General features: G+C 33.1%; 1 protein-coding gene across 3 annotated transcripts in view; it reads right to left on the bottom strand.

The window, feature by feature from the left end:
* LOC115837495 (leucine-rich repeat-containing protein 7-like) overlaps positions 1 to 17,157 on the bottom strand; it is a 315,547-nt gene that overhangs the window by 26,339 nt on the left and 272,051 nt on the right. For all 3 annotated transcript variants that reach the window (XM_030823158.1, XM_030823159.1, XM_030823157.1), the window contains 2 exons: positions 14,713 to 14,802; positions 11,296 to 11,352 (listed from right to left, as the gene is read on the bottom strand). In XM_030823158.1, the coding sequence (XP_030679018.1) occupies positions 11,296 to 11,352; positions 14,713 to 14,802 (147 nt within the window). The remainder of the gene's footprint in view (positions 1 to 11,295; positions 11,353 to 14,712; positions 14,803 to 17,157) is intronic.

Genomic DNA, 17,157 nt, shown 5'->3' on the forward strand with positions numbered 1-17,157 from the left:
TAATCCAGAGCCAATAGATAGCCTTAATGACATTTTACTATAATTAAAATACAAAATAATTCATTTATCTACAGTGCCACTGAACATTTCCTAAATAATGCTCCTGCTTTTTAACCAATTCATATAGTGTGAGATCTTCTATCCCATCATTTTAGAATGAACATAAATGTAAACAGCTAATGCTTGGTAAGATTCATAGCTTTGTAATCTAATTAATTTTATTTCTAATCTTGCTCATAAAATTATAGTGCATTTATTTTATAACTAGAAAAGATTGCTGTTAAGTAGTAAATGTGAAGAGGAGTCCTATTAAAGTTACGGGAAAAGGTTAAATTTAAAGCAAAAGGAATAGAAATGCAAAGTAGTTAGGTAAAGGTTTGGGGTATATGCAATATAAATAATATAAAACTAAACACAATGGAAAAATTAGTTTGGTAAGAAAATGATCTTGTAAAAATCCATGAAAGGACAAATTATAACCTCATATTACCAAAAGAAAATATTAATATCATGAAGTTAATTTCTTATGTGAATTTTTATTTTTAATATTGCTCAGCCACTTATCTTAAATGTCACAGAAACTGTGGCAAACTATAGCAATTTAGAAATATTCCCCCTTGCATCTGTTCGACAGAAAAGCGAGCTTTTTAAAGATGTATTTTGCATATTGAAAGACCTGAAATAACCCTGACTTGAGTAGAGAGGAGACAGGAGACCTGAAGAAAGCAGAAAATCCATGGAGAGTTAGATACATTACAGCGGTTTTAGTGTGTCTTATTGAACCAACTAGCAATAATGGGGTAGTTTGTTGTTTACACATGAAGGGTCCTTTATAAAAGTAAAAATCAAAGCATAGGTGGTAGGGAAATCTTTCAAGATGCTATAATAAAATATATCTGATGAAATTCAGGGTTGTTTTTAATTTTATTTTTGCACCTACCAAAATATCACAGAAGAGAGCCTGGCAAAAGTCAGTCCCTCAATACCTGTTACGTGTCCACTGTTGTGGAGACTATGCCATTCCAAAATCTGCAGTTGGGTAGGAAAAGCACACTGCTCACCAGTTGCTTACTTGACAGTTGAACCATGGAGTTAAAGCTTCAGATAATATATTCAAGCTAACAAAAAAAGCCTCACAGAATTAAGCTTATTATATTTCTGAGTAAAACTATAATTAGATCCAAATTCCCATGGAAACTTTGCCTTGCTAAAACTCAAGAAGAATTTCTAAGCTACCACTCAGAATGCAAAATCTATGGCTAATTTCATGGCAAGAGTGGTGGGAAAGGTAAGGGATAATTTGAAGTTTTTCGGACAGAAAAAGGGACTGTCTCAAGAAAGATGCTTAGAGATATAAAGGTGCATTGTATATTGGATGTAGCAGAAACCTCGTGAGGTTGTGAAAGTGTTGGGAGGCAATGAAGTAGAAGTGTTGACTTCAAGCTATGACAATTCTTGACATTTTGTCTTCTGAAAGCTGTGAGCAGTCATTCTGTGCTTTCAAATTGACATGTGCCTTGGTATGTTTCAATAAGAAAGCTCTGACAGCAATAAGGAAGATGTATTCCAATGGTAGAGATGAGAAGGGGGAGGAATTGTTGAAGGCACAGGCAAGCGTTATTAAGAAACTCAAGTAGGGCAACAACATGGGAAGAAAAATGCTCAGATGTGACACAAGTTGATGGCTAATGATTTGGGGCTAGTAGGAGAGGAAAATGTGATGGATAGTTCTACTTTCTGTGATTCTGTGGGTAGTGCTGTCATTAGGCAGTGTATAATAAGAAACAGGATTTCTGTTTGATTTGGTTTAACCAAGTTTGGTTTTGTTATGGGGTGGTGGGTGGAAAAGAGCAATGAGGATGATTTCCATGTTAACATATGGTGAATATTCCATTTGAGATTGGCAATTGGAATATGGAATTGGAATTCAGGTAAAAAGTTCAGGTTGGAAATAAATGTCTTCTGCTCATCAGTACAGAGGTAGTACCTGAGGCCACAGGAATATATCTGTTAACTAGGTTGTTTGTGTATTTTCTGGCCTGAGACACTGAGACAAAAGTCAGTATTAGTATAATGTTTCAGAACATTCATTTAGGAAAGATACTACATTTATTTAGAGACCATAAAGGATATAACAAAAATCCACAAGAATGAATTTATAAGATACAGGAAGATACAAACAATGGTTGTATGCCTTTCCTAATCCTTGTTGAGTGTTAATTTCTATCACGTGTTTTAGTTGCTAAGTTCAATATTTGCCTAAAGAAGCTACCAATTTTAAAAGCAAAAACTCATGAAGAATTAATAACTAGATCACTTAGTTAAACATTTTCTATATTTTTTATTGAGAATGACAGAAAATGAATTGTGTAAGTTTTCATTAGAGTACTGCTGGTGAAGTAAGAAAGGCACGTTAGCATCACAATTATTTTTAGGAATTTATTATAAAAAAACTAAAACCAACATTATTTCATTTATAATAAAGATATTTTTATGAGATAAAATGAAAAATATCTAGAACTCATGCCAATCTTTTCTTGCACACACCCAGATTTTCTAAGTGCCAGTGTATACTAAATTTATTTAAAATTTTTCCTGGGTCTAAATGATAATAAGCCTTATTTTCATCAACTGTTACCCAAAATATATTTCCCAGCTTAAAAGAGGTAGTGATATCCAGCACTCTTTACAAATAAGGACATTGAGATTCAGAGAAGGTAAATAACCCATAAACAAGCAACAAGGGCCTTTGGACTGCAAAGTACATTCCCACTCAAGTACTTTACAGCCCTTCTCAGCGAAACAGAAGTAAGAGTGTGGGCTAATTGTTCCACTAGAGACTAAGCCTCCAAGATCTTATAAAACTGGAGCTGAGTGCTTTCAGCCTCACTGTTACTGCAGGCAGTTTTTGTCTTTTGGTAAACTAATGGTCAGGGATCAGAGTAGCTGTTGTTTGAAGTAGTCTGAGAACAGCAATTTGAATACCATGGTGTTACTTGGCTTTTGTGACCTCTTCCAAGCTCCTCCCATTGTCGACACATCCTTAGCTAACCATAATATTATCATTCTTAATTTTGTGTTGAGAGTATAAGTTTAAAAATAAATACAACTAGTTCACAAGGCAGAACTCAGTGTTTCCTTTGTGAGTCTATGGAAGGCGTATGTTTGATATTTTAGAAGTGACTCTAATAATTACTTTATTATAATGCATTATAATTATAGAATACTCTTAAATATAGAATGTCATAATTATCCACTTATTTCATTTGAATTGAAAATATAGCACCAAGTGAGAAGATGTAAAGAAAATATCTATTTCTATGTATAATTCTCTAAAAGCAGAGGGCACTAATGTGGTTCCCTTGGTTAGTTAGCTGTCAAACTGGGGGTTTTCATAAAGATAATCCTGAGGAGCATGGTACCGTGGGTTCAGCAAAAACACTGTACCTTGTAAATTGACATAAATTGGTAAAAGCATAAGGTAGTATGATTACACAATCACACAGTATCCAATTATATATTACAGTTACAAAACAGAATTACAAATACAGAGTTAATAGAAACATCAAAAAGCCATTCTGTAAGCTGTCCCTGACAATGGAATTTTCATTACAATGGCACTAAGGAACCTATTGATGTATTTCATTAAAATAGCTAGTAGGGTAGCATAATGCCAAGCGAGATAAATTCATTAATAGGACACTGAAATGAGAATGGAAACACGACTTCGTCACACCTGTCCAGTTAAGAATACATATTAATCTATGAGCTTTCTTCATTATTTTGATAATAACTGCTAGTAAACTAGATAACAAAGGAAGGAAGAATTTTAAAAAAAGAAAACATAGCAAATCTATTATATTTTAGATAAGCCTGTCTATGGAGTAATCTTATTAAAAAAGAATAAATGAACTTATATGAAAAATAAAAACACTGTATTTGGAAATGAATAGTTTAGAAATTTGAGTGATAATTATAAATATGTAGCACTTATTGCCATTCAGGTTAGGAAAAAAAATACACAGTGCATATATTACTCACATACATAGAACCTTTACTTCTAAAACGCTGAGTTTTACACATATTTAAGCATTTTATTTGTTTATTTGAGAGAGGGTCTCACTTTGTTGCCCAGGCTGGAGTGCAGTGGCATGATCAGAGCTCACTGCAATCTCTACCTCCTTTGCTCAAGTGATCCTCCCACTTCAGCCTCCCTTGTAGCTGGGAATACAGGCGCACATCACCAATCCCAGCTAATTTTTTAAAATTTTTGTAGAGACAGGGCCTCGCTCTGTTGCCTAGGCTGCTCTCAAACTCTCGGGCTCAAGTGATTCTCCCACCTTGGCCTCCCAAAGTGCTAGAACTATAGGCCTCATGGCCTTAGCATTTTAGTATGGAAGTGCAAATTCTTCTCTTAACCTATGTATTGACAAATATTTCATACAGTTAATAATTTTATCTGTGTTGAAAGTGCTTTTCTCTTTATTTTTAAGGAATTTATCTTTGAAAATATATTTCTAGAACACATTTATTTTTATGTTCCCTTTGTTACATTGGAAAATGGTACAGCTCCTATGGAAAACAGTATGGTAAAATATAGTGAATAGTTTCCTAAAAACATTTAAAACAGAACTACCATATGATGCAGCAATCCCACTTCTAAATGTATATCCAAAGGAATTGACCCCGGGACCTTGAAGAGATGTCTGCACTCCCGTGTTCATTGCATCATTGTTCACAGTAGCCAAGATATGGAATCAACTTAAATGTCCAACAACAGATGAACGAATACAGAGAATGTTGTATGTATGTATACAGCGGAATATTATTCCACCTTAAAAAAGAAGGAAATCCTGCCATATGTGATGACATGGGTGAATCTGCTAAGTGGCATAGGCTAGTCGCAGAAGGACAAATCCTGCACGTTCCACTTACACAAGGTATCTAAAATGGTCAGACTCACAGAAACAGCATAAAACGATGGCTGCCAGGGGCTGAGGGGAGGAGGGAATGGGGAGTTGTTCAATTGGCATAAAGTTTCAGTTATACAAGATGAACAAGATGCAGACACCTGCTGTCCAACATTGTACCTATGGCTAACAAGACTGTATTGTATGCTTAAAAGCTTGTTAAGAGGGTAGATCTCATGTTAAGTAGTCTTACCACGATAAAAAAATTAAAAAGGAAATCGAAGAACACAATAAAAAATAGAGTGACTTCTGTGTTGAAACAGTTATAAAATTACAAAAATGTTTAAAAACTAAAAATCATGTTTTTCTGAATTACTTGAGAGTAAAGCGCTAATCTGGTGTCCCATCCTCCCAAATACTTCGGTATTTCCTACACACAAACATTCTACACAATCAAAATACAACCAACCAAATGAGGAAATTAATAGTGATACATTACTACCATCTCATCTTCAAACCCAAATTTTGTCAGTTGTCTCAAAAATGTCCTCTATAGCAAAAGAACCAGTTCAGAATGACATTTCTTTTTGTCTCTTTAGTCTTCTTGAACCTTTAATAGTCCCTTAGTCTTTTTCGACTTTCATGATCTAATATCTTTCCTTAACAGTGTGCAGCTGTCGGTGTAGCTCTGGTTTTAATTTACGTATGTAATTTAAAGTGAATCTTTTTGGAAGAGTATGTCCAGTTAAGTTTTAAGGTACTGGCATCTTCTGTGAGTATATTTGTTTTGTGTACACGTCCTTGGGTATTCACAAAGGTGGTACTACAGAGTTCCTGAACCTCTGTTTTCAGGGGCAAAATCACTTAATAAAAGCAATGATGCCTGAGGGATAAAATCATATAAATAATAGATACACCATTTACGAGATATCTAGCATACATAGTTTAGTAGTTTAAAAGTATCATTTATGCTTGTACTTGGGAGAATCTTTCTCTTAAATAATTCCTTAATAATTTCTACTATGAGAAATTAAAAAACTTCACAGATGATAATGAAATCTAATCCTATTAACAACCCAAAATAAAATTTACTGAATAAAATATTCTCGTCTTAAAAAAATCTCCTTCAATGAACATACTAGAAGTGGTTATATGACTAAAATTATCCATTTGACAAATTTGATCCCTAAAATCGGGAGGGCCCTCTTTTTGGTGCTCTATACTGGGTTTTTTTTTTTTTTTTTTCAGATGGAGTCTTACTCTGTTACCCAGGCTGGAGTTCAGTGGCATGATCTCTGCAACCTCTGCCTCCCAGGTTCAAGCGATTCAGTTGCCTCAGCCTCTCGAGTAGCTGGGGTTACAGGTATATGCCACCATGCCTGGTTACTTTTTGCATTTTCAGTAGAGACGGGATTTCACCATGTTGGCCAGGCTAGTCTCAAACTCCTGACCTCAAGTGATCTGCCTGCCTTGGTCTCCCAGAGTGCTGGGATTACAGATGTGAGCCACTGCTCCTGGCCGATACTAGGTGTTTTGATGTGGCTTATTTTACAGAAAAGGCAAAATAGTCTACTTCTAGGTGAAAATAAGAACATGTATATTCACAATAGGTTATTCATATACTGAAAATAGATACAACTTGCATTTTAGAATTAATACTTTTCTATATTCCATAGCTTTTTTCCGATTCTCAGAAGGGTCACTGACCCAAAAGATACTGTCACTACTTCAGATTTATCTTTCCACTTAGAACTTCTTCCAACAACTCTTAGCATTCTTCATCTACCAAATCCATCCACTTGCCCAATTCTGAATATGTTCATCAGGTTTTACTGTATTTACTGATATTGCCCCAGTAATTCTGTTGGAATATATTTGAAACATTCCTCTCTTAGGAAGTGTTTATGACAGCAAAGTGAGGTATCATGCTTCATGCCTTGTGCATCAGGAGACATGAATATTTATGTTACCTTAATGTATGTTTCTTTTTCTTCATATTACTTCATAGTTTCATAATTAACACATGCATTTACATAATATATTTTAACTCTAGTTGAAACAAAGTTAGTCATGGCCTTGATAAATTATTAATGAATGAGGCCTTATTTTAACTTTAGGGTATTAGAAAAATTATTCTCATCATATGGAAGAGTTTTATTTAAAGTTAAAACCCACTATTATTACCAACCATTTATATGACGTTATGTTACTTCTGTGGAAAACATTTCTAAATTTCATTTAAAAAATTGTTTTTATCCCTTCATTTTTATCTTGACATGTATTTTGTTTCTTGATGAAATATGACACATTTTAATAAAAAGCAAAGAAGTTATACTATTTTCATATTTTATTTAGTTGTTATAAATATTAATTATATGAAGTTATTTTTCTCCCTGTCATGTCTTAACTATTATGCCCAGCTTGAAACCATCTAGAGAGAGAGAAAATGTGTGTAGGGTTATAAAATCCAAGTCCGGGCTATCAGCTATTGAGAAAGCCCAATCATTTGTCCTTGTCTGACTTCATGCGCTCTCCAAGACTAATCTGATTATAATGTTGGGCTTCCCATATAATTTTCTATGGAGAAAAATAATCGAGTGATGCAAAATGTCCAGGTCACATGACAGATACTTGTCATTGTGAATCCATAGCTCAGCATTCTGGTTTGGAATGTCTACCATGTTTAAGGCACTGGAGAGTCCGCAGTGACCGAGTGGAAACAACCTCTCATTAATGATGCTTACACTGTCTTGAGGAGATAATCTCCAAGTAAACAAAGAGTCGAAATCGTATAGAGAAGGGTAAGTGCCATGACGAAAATCAAACACAATAATGAGATGGTATAAAGAAGAAGGGAGACTATCTTATATGACATAATTGGGGAAGGCCCCTGAGGAGGCAGTATCTGAGGAGAGACACGAATTATAAGGAAGACCTAACAATGCAAAGATGTGTGGAAAGAAAATTCTAGACAGTGTAAAGCCTCCAAAATGGAAACACACTTGTTTTGTTCAAGAGGAACACCAACATAGCTGGAGTTCTGGAAAACAGAGTGTGTTGTGCCAACACAAAATCCCCTGTGCGTTTGATTTGTGTGCGTCGGCCTCCTGCATCTGATGCATCTAGTATATGCCAGCATTGAATTTCTAGACTAGCAATGCTGAGAACCAGACCTGTGGGAGGAACCTCTACAGTGGACTCCATGAATCCCTGTCTCCTGGTATTTATAGTCTCAACGTTGTTTTCTTCCACACTTTGGAAGAAATGGTCCAGATTTGGTCTCTGTGATCAATAGCATATGGTAGACATCACAGTATATCACCTCTGAGATTAGATTATAAAAAGACCAAGGCTTCTGTCTTAGATGCACACTCTCTCTCTCAAATAACTTGCTCAGAAAGAAGCAAGCAGCCACATTGAGAGTAGCCCTGTAGAGAAGCACACGTGAGCTTCCATAGGAAAAGAATGGAAAGCTTCCAGTCTATCACCGGTGAGAAACCCATTTGCCAACCACTACTTGAGTGAGGTTTGAGGCAAACCCTAGCCCATTCAAGCCTCAGGAGACACCCTGATACAGCATCACCGAGAATCTAGCTTCTCTTTAATTCCTAACCCTGAGATACTCTTACACAGACAAATGAGGTAAGGAATAAATAAGCAAACAAATAAGCAAACAAAGGCTTGGTTTTCCCTTGACATCTAACATTCATTTGAATTCTCTCTACCATCTACACATTTTCTGACTATCCCTCAAAAAACACAATTAGGAAGATAATTCTTGTGTAAGGAAACACTGTATCATATAATCTAAAAATTTTTCCTTTTGGCAATCTAGTTATTTTCAGAAGTTCACTGTCTTCTATTATTACAAATAATCAAGACTTGACTTTCAATGAGTTTTAGGCAAATGCATATCCAAAGCACTTAATTTTATTACTCCTTGATGTATCTAGAGGAATGATCATAAACATTATAAGGAAACTTATAATACTAATTTGTTTTTGTAACTGAAAAAAATTATCCTAGAATTTGCATACATCTAAGTGTCTCCATCAGTTTGCTTAAAGGATGTACATCTTAATGTATGTTATATTATAATTCTTGCACACATTCACATTTTGCACAGATTGCTAAGCATATAAACTTAAAAGATGAAAAGAAGAGAAAAGAACAATCCAACATCTTGTTTGTATCCCTAAGGAAATCACGAGTTATCTCTTCTCAGAATAGTTATTGTTAAACTAAAACTGTTTTTCCTAAAACTATGTTTTTATCTTTATTTTTATTGGGCGTGCAAAATAAAGGCTACTATAATGCTCTCATGTAGCTTTAAGTTACATGAGGTATAGACTGGCGATCAAAAGGTATAATACATAGTGAAAACAAAGTTTATTTTTATTCAAAGAAGAATTTCTTTCTGCAGTTCTCATTCTATAGACCCAAAACTAAAGTTATCTATATTTTATGCCTGAATTTGGTTCTTTAGATTTTGGCCTGTGAGTTATAAAATGAACACACTAGATTGCAAGTAACTTTGAAAATGTTTCTTAAAACATAAAAGCTGTAACAGCTATACAAGTTATATGTGTATGAGTCTATCAAAGAGACCCGACATCAGTCCTAATATGTCTTTACAACATTTTTCTATGTCCAAATTGGTTTATGCATATTATTCTACTTAATTTCATTCTGTTTAATACTGGGCCACAATCTCAAAGCCTGCACAATTATTGTTGTTATTATTGTTCCTCATCACTCTGATTTATTCACACAACCGTTTCATATAAACTCCACATTATCAATCTATATCAGGTTTTAATTTATATTTAAGATTCATATTTAAAGATATATATTTAAGATTCGTATTTAAAGACATATATTTAAAAACCTAACAACCTATGTCAGGTTTACTTTGTACTTCAAATGAAAGCCATTATTTGAGAACAGAGGGAAAAGGATTCTCCTCTGCATACTCAATACTTTTTCCTTGATCTAAATGTATATATTTAGGTGAAGGGGACAACTGCTTTTCTATCTTGGTTTAGCTTCCAGTTGGCAATGTTTCCACTTACTTTAAATGTGGCAGACAAAAGCATGAGGGATGGACTCAGTAGCACTAGCTGCATTTGCAGGAAATTTCCACTTGAACAATGAACACCCTCAACCATATTTCCACCAGTTTATGCACCCAACCTGGGAGGGGTCCCTTGGGTTAGGCCCATACCCAGTGCTTTAGCTTAGAGAAAGGCATAATTCAAAAGTGCAGGATGGTGAAACATGCAGACGTTTCCTCACTTCTATGCTCTCTCCTTGTCTTCTCTTAGGGCCGATTAAGTAGGTGTTTTATCTTTATGTATATATTCAAATTAAATCCATATCATTATTGAAAGTTATTTTCATAACTGTGGCATTACATTGCAATGACAATTGTAATACACAATATTGTACATAAAATGCACCTGAAGGTATGTTGTTGAAATATTAGTCAATCCAGTTTGCTTAGGAAAAGGATTTAATAAGTAAAAAATAAGGTTACATTTTGGTTCAGCAGATGAATCTAAGTACTACTGAAATGTTTAAAAAATTAGTCACTGTACTCAATATTTTTCTATAATACTGCAGAAGGGTGATAATAGCAACATAGTACTTTAAATATTTTCATCATAACATATACCAGTCATACTGATTTAATTGAGTAAAATCCCATTTTGACTTTCAAATATAGTTAACTCTATAAAACACAAAATTCTATTGTTACACATGAATAAGGCAAAATAATGAAACAAAGCATTTCATTATGGTAAACATTGCATAAAATTTTAGGGATCAGTTTTTACTTTAAAATATCGTATATTTTTATATAAGCCAAATTTTAAATAGACTAGTAAAAATGAACAATTTGCAAGAATATATAACTTCTAGCTAAACTACTTTATGATCCCTTGAAAACTTTTAATCTTTTTTCCTAAAAATTTCTGGCCTATTCTTGATTTAAAAACTGAAAGATATACTACAATCCATAAATTAACTTGAAGAATTAAGCATCTTATTAGGTTGAACCTTGTGGCACTATTGTTTTTAGCTATAAGAATGACAATTTCATATGTTTTAGTGCAGTAATTTTCTGGCATGTATCTTCAGCCACGAGAAGAAACTTAAGTGAACTGTTTCCACCTTTATCTGTAATTACAGTTTTATAAAACAGAATACATTCTCATGTAATATGAATCTTTTACAGTATACCATAATTTTTGGCCTTTAGGAAAAATGTATAGATAAATTAACTCAATTAAAGTGCCAAAACACAGATAAAATAAAAGTAGTTATTTTTCTTACTAGTGAAAAAAATCACAGTTCAAAATTCAGAAAATACACAGTCACTTACTTTGGTAGAGTTTTCAAGTGATTTTCTCTTAACTCCAAGATCCGCAATTTGGCAAGTCTACAGAAACGAATTTTAAAAATTTCCTCTTAGTATGTCTGTCTAAAAAATTATTGAATAAGATCTAGTATTTGGTAGCACTATTAGGTTTCTATGGTTAACAATAATGTATATTTAAAAATAACTAAAAAAGTAGAATTGGAATATTTCTAACACAAAGAAATGATAAAAGCTTGAAGTGATGGATGCCCCAATTACCCTGATTTGATCATTACACATTGTATGTCTGTACTAAAATATCACATGTACCTCATAAATATATACAACTATATGTACCCATAATAATTAAAAATTAAAATAAACATAAATTTTACTATGGTAAACTATCATTATCACTATTCAAACAGCTATGTCCAAATTTTTTTTTTACTATGGTTATAGATTTTAAAGAAATATACATATTGATTATGAGTAGGGTTACATCAATACTGGGCAATGACAAATATCATTTTCCTAAAATTAACTGAGATATTTTAAAGATATCTTTGGATTCCGGCCTTCTAAATTTCATATGTTTTATGCAAACATATTTGTTGTTTAATTTTATGCATTCAATAGATAATTGAATGTATACTAAATACCACATGCTGTGTTCACTGGAATATGGCAATAATTTCTCTCAAGAGATTATAAATAAAGTAAAAAGCAAATACTATGGCATAGAGTTAAAAACATGGGACTTTGTTAGGAAGACAAACCTGGGTGAAATCCAAACTCTTTCATACTCTGCCTCTCTGACACTGGGCAAATTAATTAACCTCCCTTAATTCAATTTCCTTATCCATAAGTGTGTGACAGCAGTATCAAATTTATATGGTTTGGAACATTACATAATGTAATACATGTAAAGAATAATTTCTGGTATATCACAAGTTTTAATAAGAATTGGCTATTATTATTTTCATCACTTACACAATGGGAGAAGTGCTGCAATATACCGTATTTCACTGACTCTAAGGTGCATATTGTAACATTTATGAAAAGGTTATGCATTTAAAAATCTGTCACATCATCTGTCCCGTGACAATGCTGGGGTTGGGGAAATCACGTGAAAAGAATGAGAGGTATTCATAGTTTCTGTTGCTTGAGTAACATTTGTGATTAGGAATGCATTTCACACTTAGTTACTTGTTAAGTTTTGCAGTCTAGGACACACTATTGTTATTCATGTCCATATTGAACATTAAAATGTACCCAGATGAAGCTACTTTAGAATAGATATTAATTGGATTCTCTGAATTCTTCATGTTTTGGGAAACATTTTACTATTTGAAGTTTTTCATCTACATCTCCCATATTTACTGTACTTTTAGGTTTTCGTGTAGGTCTCTTTCCCTTTCTTTTTTTTTTGCCTCCTGTCAAGCTTTTTATTTACTTTTAATCTTACAACGATTAATCTGTATATGAAATAAAGTGATTCAGTTCTTCACAGCATGAGTATATTGCTAGTAAAGGAGATTTCTTAAACATTTGCATGTCTCAAATCTTGTCAACAATTGTACTAGTATGATATTTTGTACTGATTTTGGCTTTTAGGAGCACAGAATCTCAGGTTTTAAAAGGAATTTTAAGTGTCCTCTTGTTAAACTATCCAGTTGAAGGTTAAAGACCTTTTTAGATTATAATAATAAAATAGAGCATATTTTTTGTAGGCAATTTATTCAAAATTAAATTCTATTTTCAAATGGTTTAGGTATTGGTATGATGTTTTTCACTTGCCCAAATCTTTTTCTCACATTAGGACTACTTACAGAGAACTGATAAAAGTTCAAGAAAAAAATGTATCTTAAGATAATAATTAAATATTTTCTGATTTGATAAATCCAAAGTGTATTGTAAGGCTGTGTTCAGTAGCAGAAAGGCCAGGCTAGTTTCTATGGATGAATGATGAAATGCCAATTCATTTAGAAGCCAAGCAATGCTCTTTGGACGCTCTGTGAATTTTAAAACTGCTCAAGTATATGCTGTTCGTAAGTGTTGTGATGGCATGATCTGCAAAAGTAAAGGAACCTGGGAAATGTTGATGTGCTCTCAGTATGTAAATGGAGGCTGTCACATGTTAAGTGACTTCATTATTCAACTGAGTTCTGAATGTCCTGTGTGAGCTTCAGTCAACAGATTGGTGTCAAGCTATACTTGGTCTATTATTTGAACAATTTCAAAGACGATCATTTACATAAATGCAGTTGACAGTAAACTTAAAAATGTCCTAGCTATTGAGATATAACTTTTGCACAAAAAAGTTCATTGTAGAACACCTGAAAAATATTGAAAAACATGTCAAGATGACAAGAAAAATTATTCATAATTTTACTTCTAAGATGCAGTCTTTTATTTCATACAGAGTCATATTCATATTGGAAACATCTTAAGAATTTTAAAAAATACTTCCTTAAGATAATATTGTTATTATATCGTATTATCATATAGATGAACCATAATATATTTTACCAATATCCTAGACAGATGTGTGATTACACTTTTTTCACATTGTAAATAACAATAAACTTGTCCATAAATCCTAGTGGGATATCTGACAATGGCAATAGACATTTCTAGAAACGATTCACAAAGGCAACGGATGTAAATATTTTCAAAGGTTTTAAAGGCATACTGCCCTGCATGGAGGTCATAACATTCTGCAGTCCTATCAGAGGGCATGACATCATCTCTGTTCTTATACTCTAAAAAAAAAGGTTTTGCAGTATGTTGGAACATAAAGGTCTTTTATTGTTTTAACTTGTATTATATTTATTATTTGTGAAGACAGACATTTTTTATGTGTTCCCCAGCCATTTATATGTGTTATTATGAATTGCTTTTTCTTGTAATTGACCATTTTTCTCTAAAATCTTTGTTTTCATATTTATATGTAAGAATTCTTTCTATGTTAAATATATACAATTTGTTTTTCATATACAATGAAACTATTTTTTCAATTTATTGTTTTACCTTAAATCTTTGATTTTCTGATACTTTATGTTAAAAGTATTTAGGTCATCATATCTATCCATTTATGATATTTTTCTTTGCTTCTATGCCTATAAAGGTATTTCTCAACAAAAGAGCCATAAATATTCATCTCCTTTTTTTCCCCCAGATAATTTCTGCCTTTATTTTTTTTATATTCAACTCTTTAATTCATCTAGAATTTATTTGACTATTAATGTCATGTAAAGGCCTAATTTTACTTTTATTTTTTTGCAAAAGTTTCATTAATTAACAGAGTTTCATTTATTGAATAATAATGAGGCCTATCTTTAATCACAACTGTCACTTTTGAAGTCTCATCAACTGGCACTGGTAAAGCACTTACCTAAGGTGAAATATAATTGCATAATTTAAATTTCTTATTCTTACCTTCCAAAATTGGCTGGAAGAAATTCAAGAAAGGCGTCATTCAGGTAGAGCTGGGTCAGGTTGAGGAGCTGTGTGAAGCCGTCAGGGAGTCTAAAAAGGAGTTAAAGTTTTAGTCACCGCATTGATGTTGCCATAGAAACAGAACAAAAATATGTATCTCTGAGGAGAAAAAATAGAAATGTAATACATTTTTCAACTCTCCTTTGGTATTACAGTAGTGAATTTATTGAGCATGTTGTTACAGTTCGAAAATTTTGCCTGTCATTAAAGTAAATAGCATTTATCCACTTCCATGCTACTCTCCTATACTAAGATTTATGTCACTGCTAAAATCAGCAACATCATCTCTTATTGCTGGCCTAACCTTATGCACGCTAGCCAGGACATCTGTCATGGAAATCTCAAGTTGTTTGGCTTGTTTGTAATTTTAAAACTAATGTTCCTTTTTCAACAGAATATTCACATATATAGTCGGGCAAGAGTATCCAGTTACTATTTCACTTAACCATCAAAATTTGTCTACAATTTGTTACAGCGATGACTAAAGTTGCCCAGTACGAAAAGTGAAGGAATATGTTGTCCCCTTAATGAATAATTTCTTTAATGCCTGCTCAACATGTATGTAAATCATGATTCAAATTGGTCTAATTCATATTTATTAAAAATGACAAAGAACATTGAAAAGATAATTAGACAATCATAAAGGCTATAAATCGCATCAAAAAATTAAGAAAATAACCTTTGGAGAGTTTTAGAAATTAGATGAAATAATTATTTTAAATGTAAAAAGATTTAATTCAAGGATTTCTCAGGAGACGTGTTTTTAGAGGAATATTAATTTTTTATTAGTAAATTTCTATTTAAACATTTTTAATGCTTTTATGTATAGTCTAGTCCAGATTATGTTATTTTATAAAATACTCTTAAATAGCCTTCAAATTTGCCTTCTCCTCAAATTACAGCCTATCTTCCTCCTTGCATTTACTTATTTAAAAAACTGCCTATACTCATTGCTTTTTATAACTACTCAAGCCATTGTTTTCTAGCATCTACCTCCACTCTATTACTGCAAATGCACTCACCAAGGCCTCCACTGACCTCCTAAGTTCCAATCTCATTAGCCTCATTTTATTTCGGATCCTACACTGCCTAGCAACAGTTGCCATCACTGCTTGTTCTCTCCTTCTTTGCTTCTACTACAATTTCCCTGCTTCTCCTCCTGGGACATTACAACTGAGTTTTATTCCATGGTTTCTCTTCCTATGTCCAATACATTCTTATATGTATATATAAAACACTTATATATATACATATAATGTTTGTATTTGTATGTATGTGTGTGTGTACATACATATACATATAAAAGAACATATGTGTACCCACAATAGAATGAAGAAATAGAATCAGTATCTTTGAAACCCTCTGGGTGTCCCTCCCTGTCTACATCTTCCTATTTGCCCCACAAATTCCTGAGTCATGTTTACTATTGTTTTGAAACAGCTTTACTACAAATATTTAATTCCCTAAAACAAAACATGTTGTATGGTTTTGCATGGTTTTGCACATTATATAAATCAAATCATACTATGTACATTTTCCCAAGGCTTTAAAAAATTTAGTATTAGATTTAAAAAATCCATCCATTTTTGATGTGACTGATTGGCCATCATAACATAGTATTCCATTGTATGAATAAAGAATTTACCATTTTCCTTCTAATGAATACTACAGTCGTTTCTTCCTCTTTTTTTTTTTTTGAAATAGAATTTCACTCTTGTCTCCCAGGCTAGAGTGCAATGGTGCAATCTCGGCTCACTGCAACCTCCGCCTCCCAGGTTCAAGTGATTCCCCTGCCTCAGCCTCCCAAGTAGTTGGGATTACAGGCACCTTCCACCATGCCCTGCTAATTTTTGTATTTTTAGTTGAGACAGGGTTTCACTATGTTGGCCAGGCTGGTCTCGAACTCCTGACCTCAGGTGATCCACCCACCTCGGCCTCCCAAAGTGCTGGGATTACAGGCATGAGCCACCGTGCATGGCCTACAGTTGTTTCTAGTTTTTCATTTTGCTATTACAAATATTGGCTTTTGTGAATACTTTTGAACATATAGTATACATTTACAAAATATTACTTAAGTTATATCCTTAGAAGTGACATCATTGGTCACAGGGAATGCAATTCTGTGTTTACTAGATGTAGCCAAATTTCATTCAAAATAGTTCCACCTTTTTTCCATGTCCTTCCTAACCCTTGGTTTTGTTAGCTTTTTTCATTTTTGCCAATTTGGTAAATATAAAATAGTAATAATAATCATTTCACTGGTTAGTTAGGAATAAAAGTTTATTAGCAGTATTTGTTTCATTTTCTGTGAAATACATGTTTACTTATTTTACCTATTTTTCTATTGGTGCCCCAACCAGAGAACTCCTTGCCTTTATAATTTTG

The sequence above is a fragment of the Nomascus leucogenys genome, chromosome 12, assembly GCF_006542625.1.
Source record: "Nomascus leucogenys isolate Asia chromosome 12, Asia_NLE_v1, whole genome shotgun sequence".
Classification (NCBI taxonomy): Eukaryota; Metazoa; Chordata; class Mammalia; order Primates; family Hylobatidae; genus Nomascus; species Nomascus leucogenys.